This window comes from Corvus kubaryi, unplaced genomic scaffold (assembly GCF_017639235.1).
Source record: "Corvus kubaryi isolate FWS band 111438036 unplaced genomic scaffold, C.kubaryi_AGA036_p1.0 137, whole genome shotgun sequence".
NCBI lineage: Eukaryota > Metazoa > Chordata > Aves > Passeriformes > Corvidae > Corvus > Corvus kubaryi.
Genome location: NW_024580671.1, coordinates 4127642 through 4147589, shown reverse-complemented (window position 1 = coordinate 4147589; position 19948 = coordinate 4127642). Strand labels below are relative to the sequence as shown.

At 36.0% G+C, this 19948-nt stretch overlaps 1 protein-coding gene across 14 annotated transcripts in view; it reads right to left on the bottom strand.

Annotated features, from left to right (window-relative positions):
* PPFIA2 (PTPRF interacting protein alpha 2) overlaps nt 1-19948 on the bottom strand; it is a 296348-nt gene that overhangs the window by 116346 nt on the left and 160054 nt on the right. For all 14 annotated transcript variants that reach the window (XM_042017661.1, XM_042017651.1, XM_042017648.1 and 11 more), the window contains one exon: nt 3392-3493. In XM_042017661.1, coding sequence (XP_041873595.1) covers nt 3392-3493 — 102 coding nt within the window. The remainder of the gene's footprint in view (nt 1-3391; nt 3494-19948) is intronic.

The window sequence follows — 19948 nt, the reverse complement described above, 5'->3', positions numbered from 1 at the left end:
ATCACACTGACTCTTCTTCCAGCTTCACAAAAGATGCTATCTTTCCACATGCTATAGGTAATCATTCTATGTAGAGAATATCCAGAGAAATAACTGTAAGAGTTTTTATTAAAATATTTTTATATGTTTTAAAAGTCCCATACAATGGTCTTCCAGAGAGAACCTGTCTGTCTTCCTGTCAGCAATGCCTCACAATCAGTGCTCCCACACCTTCTATCAAAACAGCAGAGTGTCGTGTATTGATGGATTAAGTTGCCAGCTACGTTCGTAACTTGAATATATTTCTACTGTAATATGTCAGAAAAAGTAAATTATCATATGGAATAAAAATACACATTCAACAGCAAATGCTTAAGAATGCTGCTAGAAGGATTGAATAGGGATTTGATTAAATATTGGGGTAAGGTTTAATTTCTGTCATTTTGGCTGAGATCTGAAGTGTATGTGTCCCAAAAAATGTAATTCCATCATGGTCTCTCTCTAATACATGTGACCATCAGGGTCTAGCTTGGCGTAGAGTGGGAAATCAGGATGGGAAATCAGTTTTGTGTTTTGTTTGTTTATTTATGCAATTAGCAAAAATTCTCTGAGGCTGTTGCCAGGTAATAAAGAAAAACATAGCTGTGGGTCTAGAGTAAAGAAAATACTGCCAGTTAGGCATAATTGAAAATGCAAAGGGAACCTGGAAGGCTGGTGTGTACTCAGGACCTGACAGAATTGCCACTTTCATGCCTTTCTGCTGATATTCAGTTTGAAGCAAAACAAATCAAACAATATCTTTTTTGCTGTTACTCCAGGGAAATAAAAGACAATGGATTAAAAAATTCAGAAGTTGTAATTCAGAACTGAGCCTTTTCATTTAAAAGCAGTAGGAAGTTCTACTTAGGACATAGTGGTGTCTGTGAGTAGTTCCACCACTATGGGTGGTTATGCATGAGTGTGTCCTCGGGGCTCAGGTGACCCTCATTAATGTAGCCAAGGGCTAGAGCTAGCCATCTAGGGCTGGCTCAGGTATGAGCATTAGAGGGAAGGACAAAAGATGCATTATTTGGACTAACTTTATATGTGAGAAAAGACATTTAATTTTCTCACTGTGAAAGTGTATCAGTGGTCCTCCAAATATTATTTTATTAGAATCCTCCTTCTAAATTAACAGAAAAATTTTGGAGCAATTTTTTCTCTTAAAAAATATTAATGCTGTTTTGCATTAATAACACCATAAATCTCAGTTTGCAAAAGGGCCTCTTTATAGGCAATGCCTTCACAATGAATGTTGCTAGAAATCTCATCACTAGCACATAATCAACACTGTATGTTGAAAACAACAGCTTTGCATCCAAAATGCTCATCTTCCCCTATCAAAGGAGAGTCCCTATAGAAGGCAGCATGAATATACAGCCAGCTCTGGGACATATTGTAGTATATGGTAGCTTAAAGCCTGGCAAGAACACAAATATGACATGAGGGGGTGATAACTTATTAATGAAAATGCTAGGGGTCTGGGTAAGGCATGTCTCTGAATTTTTTCTCTCTCCTGCTCCATTAATACTTGGACTCTATCTTCCCCTTGTTTGCTGTACCATCTCCTGCATTCCATATATTTTTTCATAGCCTAAACATTTTGAACTCCAATACCTAACTTCATCTTCATTTTGAAAACACACTTTTAGAATTTACTAATTTTAACTGCAAGGAGTTGCAAGGATTATCACACTATAACTCCCATTTGTTGATATTAGGTCTCCTGGAAAACCTCTTACCAATTCTTGTTTTCTGTAGCACAAGAAACATAAGAATGCATGATCTTTAAGCTTCTTGCTCTGTAAAGAAACTGCCTATGACAGAGATTAGTCTGACTTAGGAGGTGACTTACACTTGAGTCATCTTCGTTCTCTCTCACAGTTCTTTGGAGAGTGACTATCTTTGGCTACTAGGCTGTCTTGGAATTTTTGCTAGTCTGCACTGCTTATATCAGGCCCACACTAGGTATTGATGCACTGCAGTTTTAATACACTAAAGATGGTGTTCAGTGGACTTGGTAGTGAAATGAATAAAGCTTTTTTTAATTAAATACTAAAGTAATACACATGTAGGAGTTACTGATAATTTAAGTAGCTATAGAAAGTCTTTTCTTCAGCTGAAATGATTTGCTAAACCTGGAAAATGCAGTGCAATTCCTACATGTTTCTCGCAATTAATTAATTAATCAATTAATGGGAGAAAAAGTAGGTCTCACCTGTACCTCCTGTAAGGTTTTCCAAACCCATCACTTCTAAGAATTTTGTGCTAAATGTGATCATTTCCTGAACATCCAGGAAAGCATAGAAGTAGATGGGTCAGCTTTGCCTCTTTGTAGGCATCTGTTTCATCTGTCCTCCCTTGAATTTCTGAACTCTATGGCACCTTGGTGCTACAGATGGAAAGAAGAAAGCAGGGAGAAAGGCCCTTTCTCAGGTCTTCTGTCATATATATTGTTAGATTCCCTTCAGAATGTAAGTTAGCTGACAGAGATGTTATCTGAGCAGAGGAGGAAAACAGGAAAAGTTACACAGTTCACAGAAGAATGAAATAGGGATAGGAGAAACCATCCTTGGTGTTCAACCTCTGAGATCTATTTTGTATGTTCATTACCAGCCTGACTCCTGCCTGATCTGAGACTACTCCATCTCTTTTCTCCCACCTTGCCGTAACACCATAAAGTCTCCTCTGCTACCCTCTTGTGTTTCTTGATCAATTCTGCCTTTGCCCAGACACTTTTATGTGCAAATTATTTTATTCTGAAAATGATTCTGTACATCATTTGAGAATTTTCAGAAGGTGCTGTCACATACATTCTTGTTCCCGGACAGGATAATATCTTCTGATTGAAGCAGGACATGATAAATTTCAGGACTGAATCTTGTCCCCCTTCAGCTGTATGGCAAATGACATTTACTTCAAGGGTCACACGGCTGCATGTAGACTAAATAACAGACTGCCTGTGGTATGTGCAGCACCCTTCACCTCATCCTTATTCAGATCAAATCCAAGGCACAAGGCAAAACTGGGTCTGTTGTAACCTTGCCTTTTGCCTTGATAGGAGATGCAGATATGTGCAGGCTACTTAGGTTTGGAAGGCTGCATGAGTCCCTTGCTTTAGAAGACATTTAAACTGAATGACCTTACCATGTTACATACTAAATCTCCTCTAACTGTAATTGTTTGTATTATATCTGGCTAATACACTCATTTCCTCCAGGACTGTAGCATAGTAGACATATCCTGCTACTTAGAACCTCCTTCACTCATGAAAATGCTGGATTTTTTTGTCTTATTCATATAAATGAAGATCTAGATTTATACTTAAGTTTACAAATACATTATATCTAGAAAATATCTGCTGTATACTTACTCTTGTGTTGTTTCTTTCAGCTTTTAGTTCTGAAATCTCTTCCTCTTTTTCAAGCAGCTGTTCCCTGCATGTATTTAATTCTTTTGTCAATGCAGCAAATTCCTGTAGAATAAAATTATAGATGAAGTTACTCAAGATGTAAGCACTAGGACAATCAAATCCATATGCATTCTAGAGTTTGAGGATTTAAATAATATTTAGAAATCATCAACACAAACTAAAATAGCATATGTAAGCTTCAGCATCTACCAAAATAATTTCAAGTGTAGACATAGGTAATAAAAAGTGACTACTGATTAAAGGTTTGAAAAAAAGAAGAGTCAAAATGATGGCAACATCTCCCATACATAAGTTATCAGAACCACACCAGAAGAAGAACAGAACTGGCCAATTTCATAGCAACAGAGACACCACATTTCACACATAAGGAAGTCCAACTCAACATACCCACTTAGGAGCGTTCTTGCCACTCTATAAGGCAACCTTTGCAATATAGCATGTGAGAAAAAAGTTAAAATCTATCTAATATCAGAATAACATAAGTAATATATGAGTTGTGAAAAAAATACTCTACTTGATATTGAACTTAACTATTAAAATGTATTTGGTCGTTATAGTGAAAGGCTGTGATGACTCAGAACAATATTTTGTAGTTGGAATGAGTTTCCTATGAATTAACATAAAATGAAACTGGATTTTAAGCTGCTCCTGATATTGAGTTTTATGCATGCAACTAATAGGTATTCTGAAAAACATCTTTAAGTTGTCAAAATTTCTATTACAATGTCTTGCATTTACCATTGCTGTAACTCTTCAACAATACACATAAATTTTTGTCTATACAAAGGGCAGTCATAGAGTTGTCATTAATTTCAATAAGGAAAAGGCTTCACTTCATATGTGTTTACTTTTGACAGGCATAAGATATACTAAATTGTAGTGGTTAATTTTATCCTTTACAGCAGAAAGATTCCACATGTCTCACAAAAACAGTAAGGTAAAGGATGAAAAACCTTTAAATTTGTGATCATATTTTGAGAAAAAAAAAAAGTCTTGAACAGCATTGATGTTAACAAAGATGTATACATATTTTAAAATATTAGGTTAATTTCAGTTTGACCAAAACAGTCAGGGCTTAAGAGCCCACCAGCCCACAATCAGGCAGTTAAACTGCACTCCAAGAGAAAGCAGTCCAATAAAAAACCATGTCCAGGTGGTTTATCTTATCAGTCAGAAGGATGAAGCTGACACTAAATCTATTTATTTAAGACAAAAGCTAGCAATGATGTCAAAAGGGCTTGGTTTGCTGCTTCTCCTCAAGCTGCAGAAAGTAGCTTTTATCTGAACTAAATAACTGTTCAACAGAAGTTTGGTGGGTATTCCTTGTCTTGGTCTGTTTTAGTCAAGTTTTTAAATAGTTAACAGTATATGTTATTATATATTAAACATTATTAAAATAAATTTCAAGTGATATTCTGACAACATGTAACCAAGGGTGCATTTTTTTTTCATTTTTCTGCAGCTGGAACTGGAGGCACAGTAGACCTCCATTCAAATTGCATGGTAAGAAAGAAAGCGTTGTTCTGATATCCTCAACAGATTTAGACACTGGCTATTGATCACATGAACCATATCATGATGTTTTGTGTCATACCTCCTAATCAGTCTTAGCTTTTTACCTCCTAGTGCTCAGGTACATTTAAGACTACACAGTATACTTTGATGTTAAAACCCTTACCTTAGCTTTGAAAACGAGATTTATATCATAACACTACTCCCTTGCTTTTCAAAAGTATCATTAAAACCTCTGCCTGTAGGTCTTAAGCTAGGATGCAGAAACACCAGTCCAGCAGTGTTATTCTGTTCAGATATTTTTTAAAATCTCTTGTCCTTAAGGTTATAAGTCATATTACATACTGAATGAAAAATCATTGTTAATAGAAAGCTAATGGTCTCAACTCACATTGAATATGGATTTTGAAGCACAAAACCACACATAAACACATTTTTCTCTATAGCCCTACAGGGTGGAGCCCTTGTTACTAATGTCCATACACACGGATTAGTGTCTGTAATACTTTCAGAGTCTTACAGAATAAACTTTCAGTGTAATCTATGGAGTATGTTTTTGCTGTTTATGTTTTCTCATTTCTTTGTATTGTTTCAGTGGGAATTAAAATAGACATTTTGGCATATGCTTGGGCATCCGGATGGGTGACAGGTGGTGGAAAGGATAACAAATGTCATCTGGTGACTTACAGTTCAAGTTCTGAACTACAGTAAGGCAAACCAGTCTGGTGACATGCATTTTTTGCTTTCCTTGGAAACAGAAAAAGATATGTTTATCAAATTGCACATCTTTGCTGTGCCAAGGCAAGCCTACTACCAGTACAGTCCCTAGTGCCTTGGTCAATATAATCTCACATAACGAAGTAATGAAGCTCCTACTAACTTGTTGAGCAGCATGGAATTTATTCTTAGGGTAATTTTGTCTGGTCATCAGCTTGTTTTCCCTTACTTTTAAGCAAATCATTACTCAAATTTCTGCTCCCAGAGAGTCCCATGTCTAATGTAATGTTTTTTCAGCCTCCAAATACCTTCAGCTTATATTCATAATATCTATTAGCATTTACCTTAGCTGGGCTACCTGTGTCCAGTGTTTTAGACCTTGTTACTTGAGTGGCCAACATTGTCCTTTCAAGCCTATTAATTATTCAATTGCTGCTGCTGCTGCTCTCTGAAATTTCTCTGTGCTTTTGACACACCTGCAGTGCAAGCATTTACAACAAGCAGTCACCTCTTCATGTGTCTGTAGCTCAAGTGGCCAACTTCATCTGAAGTACTAGAGACTGCTCATTCATCAAGAGCTTGGAGTTCTCCAAATTGAATGATGGCAGAAAGAGGGCCTTACTCCTTGTGTTTATGTCATGAGCCTTTTACAGGGAAAGTCTCAAAGAAAATGGAGTTTTCCCTAGAGCTTTACAAATTATTATTTCTGTCACATCTGTTTTGATAAATTAATAACTAGGATAACAGCTCACAACTTCCAAATAATACTTCCAAAACTAAATGTAAAACTTATTTTAAAAATAACCAATTTATCCAAGATATCCCTGTGACCAATGCTCCAGGAAACATTTTTTTTCCCACAGGTTCTACACTAAGCAAAGCATATTTTTGTTTTAACATAACACCCAGTTATGTAATAAATAACATAATAATGACCTCTGCTCATGCAATTGCCTCATATGTATATACAGGGATCAAGGGAATACTGTCATTTGGAATTGCTGTTTGCAGCAGAAATCTTGCATGGTCAGTGACCACAACAGTCAGTCATACTTTGGGAGCCCTGAAGATAATATCTGTTGCATAACTAATAGGAGTTGACAGGCACAACTGCAGTTTTAAAGCTCATGTAGAAGTTGTATGGCAGTAAATCTAATTAAGAACTGAAGTGAATTAAAACTCTACGAAAATTATTCAGCTGATTGCACTGGTTTTATACTATACCACGACATCAAGATGTTTGCAATTTTTTTCAAGATAAACAACCTGAGAAAGAGCATTGTTTTCGCCATCTGAATAAACATTATCTCAGAGCCTATCTTAACAGCTGCTTCTCTTTTTGTCTTACTACTTGGCCTATGAAATTAAGCCTTGAAAAGCAATTCAACAGAAATTTGTAGCCACTAAAAGGACCACTAAGAGTTCGCAATAAAAAAATTCAAGGACCTCCCCAGTGAAGCAGCTGAAATACAGCTGGAGCAGAGGCTGGAGGGTGCCTGAGAGAGTGGGATGCCATTGGGACAGGAAGGCTGGCAGCGCTGCCAGATGTGCTGGCAGCAGGACTGGGCAGGGGAGGCGTACTACAGCTCTCTTACCATTGAATTTCTGCCTCTAGGGGCTGGCTCAAGAAATCCTGCTTTCATTGTTTGTTGTTCCCAGGAAAGGCCTGGCAAGATTTATGTTTTATGACCAAATATGCATAAAACATACATAACTAGTCTCCAAGTTGAGGGTATGCCACAGAAATTGAGATCTCATATCTCTGATGCTCATCTGTTCAGAATACGATCCAGTCCAAATTGAGCTGAAATGAATACAGTCTCTCATCATCCCCCCAAAAAATACTGAAATAAAGTAGAAATTTTATAATAGCAATAATAAAAACTAAATGAAAAACACCTAAAATTCAGTTTTGGAGACACTGAGGAGATTCAGCTTAAAATCTCCTCCTCTGGATTTTCCATCATTAAACCACAATTCATTGCAGGAATGAGTGCATGGACTAATCTCTGAATGGAAAAAAAATGGTAGAGGCTTATAATTTCTATTTTACATTCAACACAAGCTATGTTAACCAACTCGCTTTCCTACAAATTTAGATGTAATTAATTTAACACAGGAAATCACTATATACTACAATTCACTCAGAGTTTTAACCTTTTATTTGTTATGTTTTCATCCAATCCATTTGTGCATGGGCAGAAAAAATAAAAGGTATCTTCTTTCTTTTCTTGTTATTCCTTCATTGGAAATGTTTTTGGAAATTCTCCATGCCTTTTAAATGACCAAGGATTTATTTTAGCAATTTTGTCAGAACACAGACTTCATTCTTGCTGACTCTTATTAACAGAACAAAATACAAAAAAATTCTGAACAGATTTCACTATTTATTTTCTTGCTACAGAGAAGTCATAATAAATATTCCTTGATTCTAAACTAAGTAGAATGCCAGATTTTCCCCATCCCTGGTAGTGTTAATGGCCAGGCTGGATGGGGCTTAGAGCAACTTGGTCTAGTGAGAGGTGTCCTGCCCATGATAGGGGGGTCGGAGCTAAATGATCTTTAAGGTCCCTTCCAATTCAGGCCATTCTGTGATTCCATGATTCTATGATTTAAACACGTGGGTTTGGTGTCAGTCATCTAAAACATTCATTGTTACATTACTGCTCAAAATCAGAGTTCATTTGCACACAGGCTTTAGGTTTGACGTGTACCCTGAAATAATGTATTATAACAGGACCTGGGTAAAAAAATGGAAATCTATTTGGATCTCAGGACTAAAAATTTGATCTCTTCATACATAAAAGCAAAACTTTCAAAATTGTAGAATAATCTCTGAATTACTCTCTTAAAAACATCAGAGTAGTTTGCACTATGATGTTGTTTGTGTAGAGTGTTTTCTGTACTTCTCCACAAATTAATTCAAGCAAAATTGATTTAGTCTCTGTTTTCCACATTTTTTAGGCACTGGAATTTATTTTTTAACACCCCTTCAAAAAAATTGGCCACCAGTAGTATATTATACAAAAAAGTGTATGATATGGGTTGGCCACATCACGTTGAACTACTGTGGCTCTAATAAGAACTGAATGTTACTTTGACTCGCACCACGCTTGCACAGATAGGGAATAATTCTTCTTTAAAGAGAGTGACTCTTCCAGTGGTTCTTACAGAGACATCGATTGTGTTTCAAACTATCAAGGATTTACCAACACTGGTTTGGGTTGCCTAGTGGTCTGCAAGACATCTAAAATGCGGGAAGTGGGATTGTGCGTCACAATGTGAGAGTTCCATTAACTGACAAAGCAAGACAAAGAGTTGCACCAGGGGAGGAATAGACTGGATATTAGGAATCAGACTAAGCAGGGAAGTGGTGGAATCACCATCGCTGGAAGCATTCAAAAAATGTGTGGACGTGGCACTTAGGGACATGATTTAGTGGTGGACATGGCAGTGCTGGGTTAACGATTGGCCTCAATGATTTTAGAGGTCTTTTCCAACCTTCACTGTCCAGTGATTCTAAGATAATGACAAGATTTCTGTTATGTAAGAGAGAGAACTGAGTGTCCTGGTTTCAGCTAGGGTAGAGTTAATTTCTTCCCGGTAGCTGTTACAGTCCTGTGTTTTGGATTTGGAATGAGAATGGTGTTGATAACACACTGATGTTTTGGTTTTCGGCTAAGTTGTGTTTATCCTAAGCCAAGGACCAATTTTTTATCTTTTCTCATGCTCTGTCAGTGAGAAAAGAAACTAGGGAGCAGCATAGCTGGGACACGTGACCTGAAATGACCAAAGGGACACCACAGAATGTCATGCCCAGTATGTAATCTGGGGGGAGTTGCTGGAAGAGCGGCTGATCTGGGTTCAGGAAGGTGGGGGGGGGTCTGGCATTGGTCAGCATGTGGTGAGCGACTGCATTGTACACCACTTGTTTTTTTCCCATTCTTCTTATTATGCACCATTATTATTCTATTTTACTTTATTTTCCCTTATTAAACTGTTTTTATCTCAACAAAAAAATTTTACTTCAATTCCCCTCCCCATTCCACCAGAAAAGGAGATAACAGAGGGGAGGTTGAGTGAATGGCTCTGTGGTGTTTTATCTCCAGCTGGGCTAAAAACTATGTTATTAAGTAGCACAGTGGACTTGAGACCCCATTTTTAATTTTGTTTTTTTTTTTTCAGAAATGTGGGCAGGGACTGAAATTTTGAAATGTGTAAACATCTACCCACACAGAAGCACACAGTCAATGCTCCTTAGAAGAAAAGAAAAACATTTCAGAGGTTCAGAGCCCATGGAAATATCTATAAGAATTAATATTTCCAATACATTCACTGAACACAAAATCAGACAAATGGAGAACTATTATATAGCTTTCCAACAAGATTTCCTTCCTTAAATAATCAGTTGAATCTACATCAGATTTTGAACTAAGCCTTACAAATATTTAATTATTCAGCCATCCCCTTCTGGGTAGAAGAAATCATCTCAAGTCTCTCTGTGCATGGCCTGCTACTGTGAATGAGTAATTTACTATGATGACTGGGGTCCCAGAGTAAGAGAGATATAACTGCTTTTTTGAGCAAACAGAAAAACACTCAATTACCATGTCAGTATCTGAAAAAAATTAAAAATACACACACAAAAAAAGCCCCCAAAACTTGCTTCTAAAGAACCCAAAATAATAATAGACTGAGGATTATTCTAGATAAAATTCATATATCTGATTAAGATAATTCAAACATATTGAACAGATATACGTATAAATATTTTGGTGTAGCTTTGTGATCTCTGTAAACTGAATTTTATAGAAATATCACCTAAATTCGCCAGCTATATCATATTACTTTCATGATTTTTTAGAACAAGAGTACCACAACATTCAAAATTATATTTCAAAATTCAGTCAAAAAGAAGCTTTAAATGCACCTGTTTACATGTTAGTTGATGCGACAGCCAGTCTAGATAAATTCAAAGATAACAAAGAACAACCACTGTCAGGACTCATGATGTAATCTGCCTGATTTTGCTAGTACACATTTGCCATGTAAAGATTAATTCCCCCAGATTTTCGAAGTCAAAGAGGATCGCCACAGCAACATGAGCATTATGGCAATGGCTCAGTTTCTGGCAATGATTTTCTTGCACAGGATTACTTCAGGGAGAAATCTGACACTACAGACAGAAGTTATGGCACAAATATGCCATGGTAGTTTTCACCTGAATCTAGGGCAATAATAATATGACTATAATTCATTTGATTTTGGCAATATAACCACAAGCAACAATCCATGTATAACTCCCTAATCAGTACCAAACAGCCAAACATTAATCTCTTTTCCATTATTTCCCAAATTAGCTTGAAAATTGTCATGTAAATGTTTAAATTTTACATCACCACCAGCTGAAACGTGCTCAGTTGGCATTCCTGGCTTTTTCACAGTTAAATTATTCTTAATGGAAAACTGCTGAATAAAGTATGCAATCTGCTGACTTATTAATATTTCCCATGTCCTCTATTTAAATAATTTGAATTTGGTGTTCTGTATTATCTATTGTGTACTGATCACTAAAATTTATGCTTTCTGAAGAATAATGTCCAGCCAGCAGGTATCAGTCTGTTAAAACACTTACAGTAGCAATAAAACAGAAGAAAAAGGGGGAAAAAAAGGCATAATAGAATTAACAACAGATTTTTCTTATTTTTTAATCTAGAATCTCCTGTGTTCTGTGAGACTCTTCTGATTATGGTAAGAGATATGAGTTGACAAAAGCTTAAAAAATGATCTCAAGCACAAGATAGTAGATGAAAAAATTCAATGTTATTTATTTGTAATCCTTAGTATCAGGCTATAAAGCTTGAGGCTTCAAAGGACTTGACAGCCCCCCTCCCTTAAAAAAGGCAGAAATTTTAATAATTCTAAAAATGTAGCTCTTTAATACTTTTTAATATTTTTATTATAATGTAGCCAATCCAATTATACCAAATGAGTCATTCTCCCATATTTATGAACAAGAATGAACTTAAAGTCTTTTTTCTTTCCCCATAAAAAAGGCAGATTGAAAATTTAAAGGTCTCTTGTCTTGCAGATCATGTAAACTAGATTGGTTTGGTTTGGAACAGATACCACAGTGAATGACAGTAACACACTCTGTTACTTTCAAATAACCCTAATTGTGTCTTTAGTGCTTTGCTCCTGACTGATGGGAACACTGAGGCACAGAGGGTCTACATTAAACATCGGTCAGACTACTACTGAAAAGGGATGGGACAAAACATCACTCATACAAACATCTGTAAACACAATAAAGCTGAATTTGTAGTTCAGGTGTGTGAGTTTAAAAAAGCTCATAATATTATATACAGTATAGGATGAAACTGCAGACTGGCTTACAGTGTGTATTCAGAATGTTTTACTACACACACTGGACTGTTTTTTGTAGAAGTATAACTCATGTGCAGTACTATGGCAGCACAGTTTCCAGAAGTGGGATGAAAGTGTTGTTAGTTGCGACTGTAGGGATTTTTTCTTTAAATCATACTACTGTAGTATGGAAGTGAGTCAGCTACATAATAAGGGGAATTATACCATCCACTTTTTGTCCATTTAAAAATTAATGCCTTTGTTTTATAAATATTTATGTTCACTTTTTCTTAAAGTACCTAAATAATTTGCACATACAGCTATGTTGCAGACTACAACATATAATCAAGTGACATCTTTTAACATAAAAGATATTTATACCAATATGCCTCGATTGATCAAATATTGTACTGCATAAAAACTGATGATACTTTACTCCTCCACTTAGAAAATTTTTCATCTATTGAGAAATAAAAAGAGCAAAATATGGTCTAAAATGACAGATTATGACTAATTTTAAAAATAATTTTATGGAAAAGGGGATTGATTTTATTCCAATTAATCAGTTCTATATTTTCCCAGACATTTAATTATTAATATCATTAAAGATGGGATATGGTCACAGAGCAGTAGCACAGCACAAAATAAATTCCTGCATTGAAATACAAGACTACAACCTCCCACAGTCAGCACAGAGTCTGAATTCATGCTTACCATCCTACTTCTTTTTTTTTTTCTCACAAATTTAAAATAAACACAAGGCTATAAAAAGAATAAGCCTGGACAATATGCAAATTATTGAAGTGCTTTGCAGACTGTACAATGGCTTCAGCACATCAATGCACACATACAGCCCTCACTAAAAGGCAGATTGAGGTCAGTACATGGCCCTAAGAAATAACCTAAAATAAATCCTGACAGAGAGGATATATGAAGGGTGACTATAAGAAGCAACACATACTTACCAGTAAACAGAATAGGTCTTCCATTATAATGTTGGATAAGGAATGTGCAGCTTATTTTGGTGCCAATTCCAATTTCCTAGTCTAGCTGAATTTTAGCATCCCAGACTCACTTTCCAAACTCTTTACTTTCCTTGCTTCTCCACAGAACAACTTGTTGTTTTCTCCCAGGCAAACTTGACAAAATACAGCATGACCTTTTCTTCTCCCTCATTTTGCGTAACTGTCCTGACACTTGTCTCCTTCTCTGCTTTCTCAGCATTGTCTCTGGGTAAATTTTATCCATGATCACACATTCAGTTATTATTAATAGGTCAACAAGTCCCCTGTTCTGATTCAGAAACCAACCTTCCTTCCACAGTATAATAATATTTTTTACCCTTTCACAATTTATACCAAATAATTAACATCAAATAATTTAGTATTTTAAATTTTTCTTTTTTTCCAGATTTTTGCTCTTTTCCAGTTTCCAATTTTTTCATTAATTTACTCAGTGTAAAACTACAGAAAAAGAGAAGGATGAAAAAAATGCAAACATGCTTAATTCTACTATTTTTAATAACTTCCAAACTTCAAAATATTAATCATACTAGATTCTAACCAAAAAAATCAAGTTAAAAAGTTGGAGTTTTCCTTTTTCTTTTTTTTCAGAGGAAGATTTGTACAGAATCTAGTCTACTAATTGACTTTTTCCACCAACTGATCTCTTTCCATAAACTATATTTGATCTTTTCCTGGCAAGAATAATTGCTAATGGATCGTTGAAGATGCAAATATTAGATTTTCTATCTCCAAGCTGGTCACCCAAGAGCAGCAAAAGTGAATAAATGTACTTTTGGGATGTGATTGATCTATCATGGCTCCATTCATATCTTTTGGGTTGAAAGGAACTGCACCTTTGAAATGCTGTTTTGTTTTTCTCTGTAGGGTTTCTATAAAGACAATTGGGAAAGTGACCTCTTCTGCACTGTAGATGGCTGCTTATGGTCTGGTCTGTCCCAGCAGAACTAAAGCTTCACTGTGACAGGTAAACAAAACTCCTAAATAAAACTAATCCCTAAATCAGGGATCACTTCATCATTGGTAACCCTGGTGGCAATAATCTTGCCGTCCCCCTTGCCCCTCCAAAAAAATTGTTGAAAATATAAAATATAAATTGGTCATAATTATCCCATTCTTATAGGTGCTAGTGTTCAGCTGGAGCTGTATGGGGGTTTGGTTCTTGGGGAAGACAACAAGACAGGTGTCCCAAGTCACAAAAAGGTTAAATTGCTGCCAAAGCAGTTCAGGGCAGTGTTAGGAAAACCCTCTGTAAGAATAATTAAGCAACAAGCCTGGCTGTGAAGGAATAGTGTGGTGACACACTTTCACTGACAACTGAGGCAAGTGCCTGTGAGGGCTTATGGTATTGTTTTAATGGACAAAGGTGGGATAAGTGACATTTGGAAGATATTTCCATTTTTTGAGTCCATGACAATGAATCTGTATATATGGCTTCACTGCTGTGAATTCCACTTGCAGATCCTTTAACTTAGATGCCTAGAGTGTAAATTGTAAATGTGTAATGATAGTGTAATGATGTAAATGTGTAATGAAAGTGTAAATGATACTGCATTCACAGCACTTTCTTGATGTGTGTGCTGGAGATAATTTAAGCCATGGATTTCACGAATTTGCTTTCTGTTTGATAACTGAAAACATGGGACTTTTTCTTCATATGTTGACTTGCTCTCTTTCCAGTTAGTCCAACTAAGAGTTAGCTAATATTTGCAAAGTACAAATGTGTACCGCATGAAGGAATCCCAATTTTGCTTGGGATATATACTGAACCTTGTTTCAGATACTGAAGTTTTTAACATCAATCTTTCATTTCGTCTATACTATTGCAATGAAATTTAAAAACTTCAGTGGTGAAAACAAGCTAATTAGTCACAGATGTTCTTTATCAGAAGAAATATGATGAATTGGTAATTACTGACATAGACTTTGTCCTGAGGAAAAATATACAATGTAGTTACAGATGCCAAGAAAACCAAATTAAGGAAGGGTGTATTCTGTATTAGAAATTGCATAGATTTTATTAACAAAGAACTTATTAACCTCTGTGCCTTTATTGAAAATAAAGAAATAGTAAAACATCTTAAAATTATGTTAACATTCGGACACTGGTATCTATTTTTTTTTTTTTAAGACTACAGGGTAGTTGATATAAAACACTTTGAGGTTTTTGAAATCTCTTTCTCTCTCTACTCTCCCCTCTCCCCCTCCTATTTCTGTCTATCTCTCTCACTCACATTTACTGTTAAATAAAATCCATACTATTGACTTTGGCACATGATCTTGTTTGCACTTTAATTTGAGCAGAGGTATCGCTTAATAACCAGATCATAAACAAAGCAGTGGTTCAACACATAAGAAAAAATACTGCTAATCAAGGGCTCTGTAGAACTCCAGTGATTGTGTTCAATAAATACTACATTTACATCAAAATACAGCCTCATTAGCAATACATTCTTTAGCTGCCCACTGGACAGGTAGGTGGTCCAGAGGCAGATTCTGCTCAGAGCCTGGGCAATTCATGCATCTTTGTCCACATTTTTTATTTAGTCCTTCAGGCACTGACAGTGGCTGTGCAATGCGGAAGAACAGCTTGACTTCCAGAAGAACAGTACCCCAAAATTGGGACCTAGTCCATGACTTCTAAGAAGTGGTGAGTGATGACAAATGCATGCACATCCATGAGTTTTGTTGCATGTTTTACCAGACCTATCCACGTAGGTGTATGATTACCTCACATAAACATTACACAATATATGAACTACGGGTAAGTTTTGTTCATTTTTCAGATAATTCAGATGACTCCACTGAACACTATCCATGTTTCTCCATAAAAAGCAGAAAAAGCAAAATTGACAAACGCAGAGATTTATTTATTTTTTAAAGTTCTATTTAAGATATTTACTACAGGGCTGTGTCAGAGGAAGGTTTGCTACCTAATCTTCAGACACATACTTCAGAAACAGTTGGGCTTGTTTGAAGTGTGACTGCCACTTTGAAAACTGAATATATTTGCCAACCCAGGTCCAGCGTTTCAGACAAAAGTTACACTTCAAACAACTCTAGTTGCCTTTGAGGTGCTGCAGAGATCCTGTTTCTGTTTGAAGTTCATTATCCTACTACATTACTACCAATTCAATGTTACATCTGTCCCCTTTTACGACACTGTGTCTACTGATAACTAAATAAACAGACATGACTATGTTCAGGACAGAGTGTACGTGATAACTTTGAGCTCTTCTGTTCAGGAAAGCAAGGATTAAAGCTACCACCACAAGATATGATGGAGTCACATGAAGGAGAGAGAAAATAAAAATTATCTTTCTAAGGCAGTATTTTAGTGAAATTCATGCACAACTGGAAATGCACACATACAGACTTAAATACTCTCACCAGATATGTTTAGACCCCATAAAAAGCTAGACTCAGACTATAACAGTCACATAAATCCTGCAGAAAATACCTCATTAGTTCTCCATTCTCTAGGGAATGCATGTGCTTTTCCACTTGTAACAAAAGCAGTGGGACTTAGTTAAGTGTAGTGGAGAAAACTGCTAATTACAGCAATCATGCTAAACTGCACAAACTTTGATTTAGAGACACAATCCTCTCAGTCTGAAGCCTTAAAATCCATGTCTGCGCAAAAAGATAATTGTCTGGAATGTATTTAGTATAGAGGCATCACAAAAAAATATGTGGGATATATCTGTTTCAGGCAGACAGCTAGCTTAGTACTTGTAAATTTATATTGTTTGACAAAGGCTGTGACAAGGAGAAATTAAAGAATCCCAGGAATAAGAAACAAAGTAGTGAGAGGGTCTTCTGCAGAGAATCTTGTTACCACCCAACGTCTACATCCTAGCTGCCCATAAAGCTCTGTCTCGGTTGTAGCCATGCACCTACAGCTCAGCCCAGCTTCAGCTCTCTCAAATGTACCACAGCTACCTCACAGTTTGTCTGTAAACAGTCTGTGGGTAATCTGGCAGGAAAAATCCCTCACTGGGTGCTAAACCAGTTTGGAGAGGGAATGAATGCTTCAATAAACTTCGGCAGAGCACCCTGTAGTGTCTCTGCTTGATGAACTGGAAATCTGACTTGGTGCACCAAAAGGCTTGCTGCCTGCACTATATTTAGCATATAACCATCATATTACTAAAAGTCCTAAAGATATTTATGTAGGTAATTATCTATTTTAGCACTACTGGCATGCAAGAAAATCAGTTCCCATAACAGAACTGAAGATAACACCTTGCAGCACCTCTTATCCTGCTCATCTTTTTTGAATCAATTGGTTTTCAATATTCTGTAAAGCTGTGTCTTGCCTAAAATTTCCATTTCCAGTCTTTATTATTTAAAATTTTATTACCAATGTTATGAGTAAGTCATTTTTATTTAAAGTGAAATATCTATGCCTTATGTCCTAAGAAAGCAATGTGTATTTATGTATTTAAATTCTTAAAATGACAGCATTTCAGTGTTCATTACCCCCTTTTAGACCTTTATGGAAAAAAAAGTAAAAAAATGCCCCTGAACTTCAAACAAACCAAACCCCCAAGCATTGTAATCATATCAAAACACTGTCTCAGATGGAAGAAAAATAAGGCATGAGAACCAAATGAGGAAATTTTGCAAAAATAGAGAGTATAAAAAAGCTACCCATCTTTGCACTTTATATACACAGACAAGCAAGCCCATAACTGCTGAAATAGAAATACATGAAAACATCCTTGCCCTCTGATCATGTTGAGTTTCAAAGTTTTATCTTCTCTTTTGCCTCAGGGAGCTATTCAATTTGATTTTAATTTTTTCTACAAATCATGTGGAGATTTAAAAAAATTTTGTCTGTTATTGCATACCTTATGTAAAACTGTATGAACATATGTGCATGCAGTCTTCACTAGATCTTCAGATAATATTATGCCTAAGAACTTACACGTATCTTAATTTTTGAATATAAATTAGAAGTTTAATTTCTTTTAAATTATTCTCTGAAGACCCCCTCTGTAATAACTTGATAGTATTTCATGGATATCTTTATAAAACATTTAAAAACAAATCTTTATTTTGTTTATCAGAGAACTAATGAGGTAATGGATGGAATTATTCATATGACTGATGCCTTCTTCACCTTTCCCCTGTGCAGTATTATAATTTTTTTTATTGGTTGATGAAATTTTCATTTAGGACTTCTGTATTCCAGAAGACTTGACCAAAGCCATGAATTTTAGAAGCTTCTTCTTTATTATCTGAATGTGGCTAACTGCACTTGTTAAGGAAAAAGGGAGAAATGCATTTAGAAATTGCTTAACAGGTCGTTTTTGTTCTTCCAAGAATATTTTCTGTAATTTGCAATGTTGCCGAGTCTGTGTGATCGATCAATGAACTTCTACCATGAAATAACAGACAGGGATGAAAAAGCCATGAAGCTTAAAAAAGAATTCTTGAAGTAGCCACAGCTATCATATAGGAAGCTGAATTTACCTCAACACCAAGGGGACCAGTGGGTGGCCTTTATTGTACATAAATGGCTGTGTCAGTTGAGGGTCAACTGGTCATGTAAATGGACTTCCCTAAAATAACAGAAAGCCTTATCTTCCTGAGCCAGACGGATCAGCATGGGGGAGCTGTATATATGGCTCAACCCAACAATTATAGATACTGAACAAATAGCAAAAGTGATTTTCAAGAGAGCAACAGGTTTACACTTTCCTCAACCTATGCATTCTCTTCCAGCAACCAGGAATGTCCAGTGCGATGACAGTTTGCATACAGAGAATGGTAAGGGAATTATGTTCATTATGTGATTTCCCTGTACAGTGTGATCACTATATTGTACTTGCATTGTGGTTTCAGAATATTGCTCTGTCTGTTTAATTTTCTAAATTAAAATCCCAGATAATGTAAAATATCTTCAGAAAAGTAAATTTGGTACTAGACACTTAACCTTCCTCATATGCTCTATCTAAAAGAACCTGATTCTGATATTCTGAAAACAGCAGCAGAAATTCAACAGCTCTCTGGTTTCTTCACTTATGATAATATGTAGGCATGTGGTGTGGAGAACGTTAGTTTACACTGGGGCTCTATTAAAAGTACAGACAATGGGATCACATTGTGGATGCAGTCAGGGTTTCAAAGTATGTGAATAAAACTACTGCTCTGAGGGACTGAAAAATGTTCCCAGAAGTCTCAACTGCATTGGCAAATCTCTTAGGAGTAACAACATATGAATGATTCAATAGCTTTCTCCATGAGCTCAATTTCTATTGAGTTGAAATATGCTTCTATGGTAGCAGAAGTGTCATAAATGATTGCCCATAGCTCAAAAGGACGGGGTGGCCACACCTCTAGCACCTACTGCACTATTTTCAATCAAGAAAAAAACTCACATTGAGACACACATGAGAAATGTGCATCATCATACTTTCCAACAGACCTGTTATGTGGCAAGGCTAACCATGTCAAAAAGTCAGCCCCTTGCAGTAAATTTTGCTAAACTAGATACCAAGAATGCTTACAATTTTAGGAACTTTAATTCCAGTAAGTAATCTGCATCATGATACCTAAATACAAGGAGATTCCTCATCCAGGATAAATTAACAATTTATATAGCTGGGATTCCTCTCTCCTGACTTTGGTGTCTGACTTCAGATGTCTGTTTCAAAAGTCAGTCAGGCTTAGAAGTCCACTAATAAACTTATTTTGAAGGGAAAAAAACCTAAACTATCAAAACTTGACACAGAAAGTATTACGTAGTTTTAAAATATTAATAAACCCAAATATGTCATCCCTAACTCATGGAAAGTTTTGCCATCAGCAGTACAATACTTGGAAATACTTTCTCATTGAGGTCAAATGTACTGAGCATTGTCTTTGGCTGATA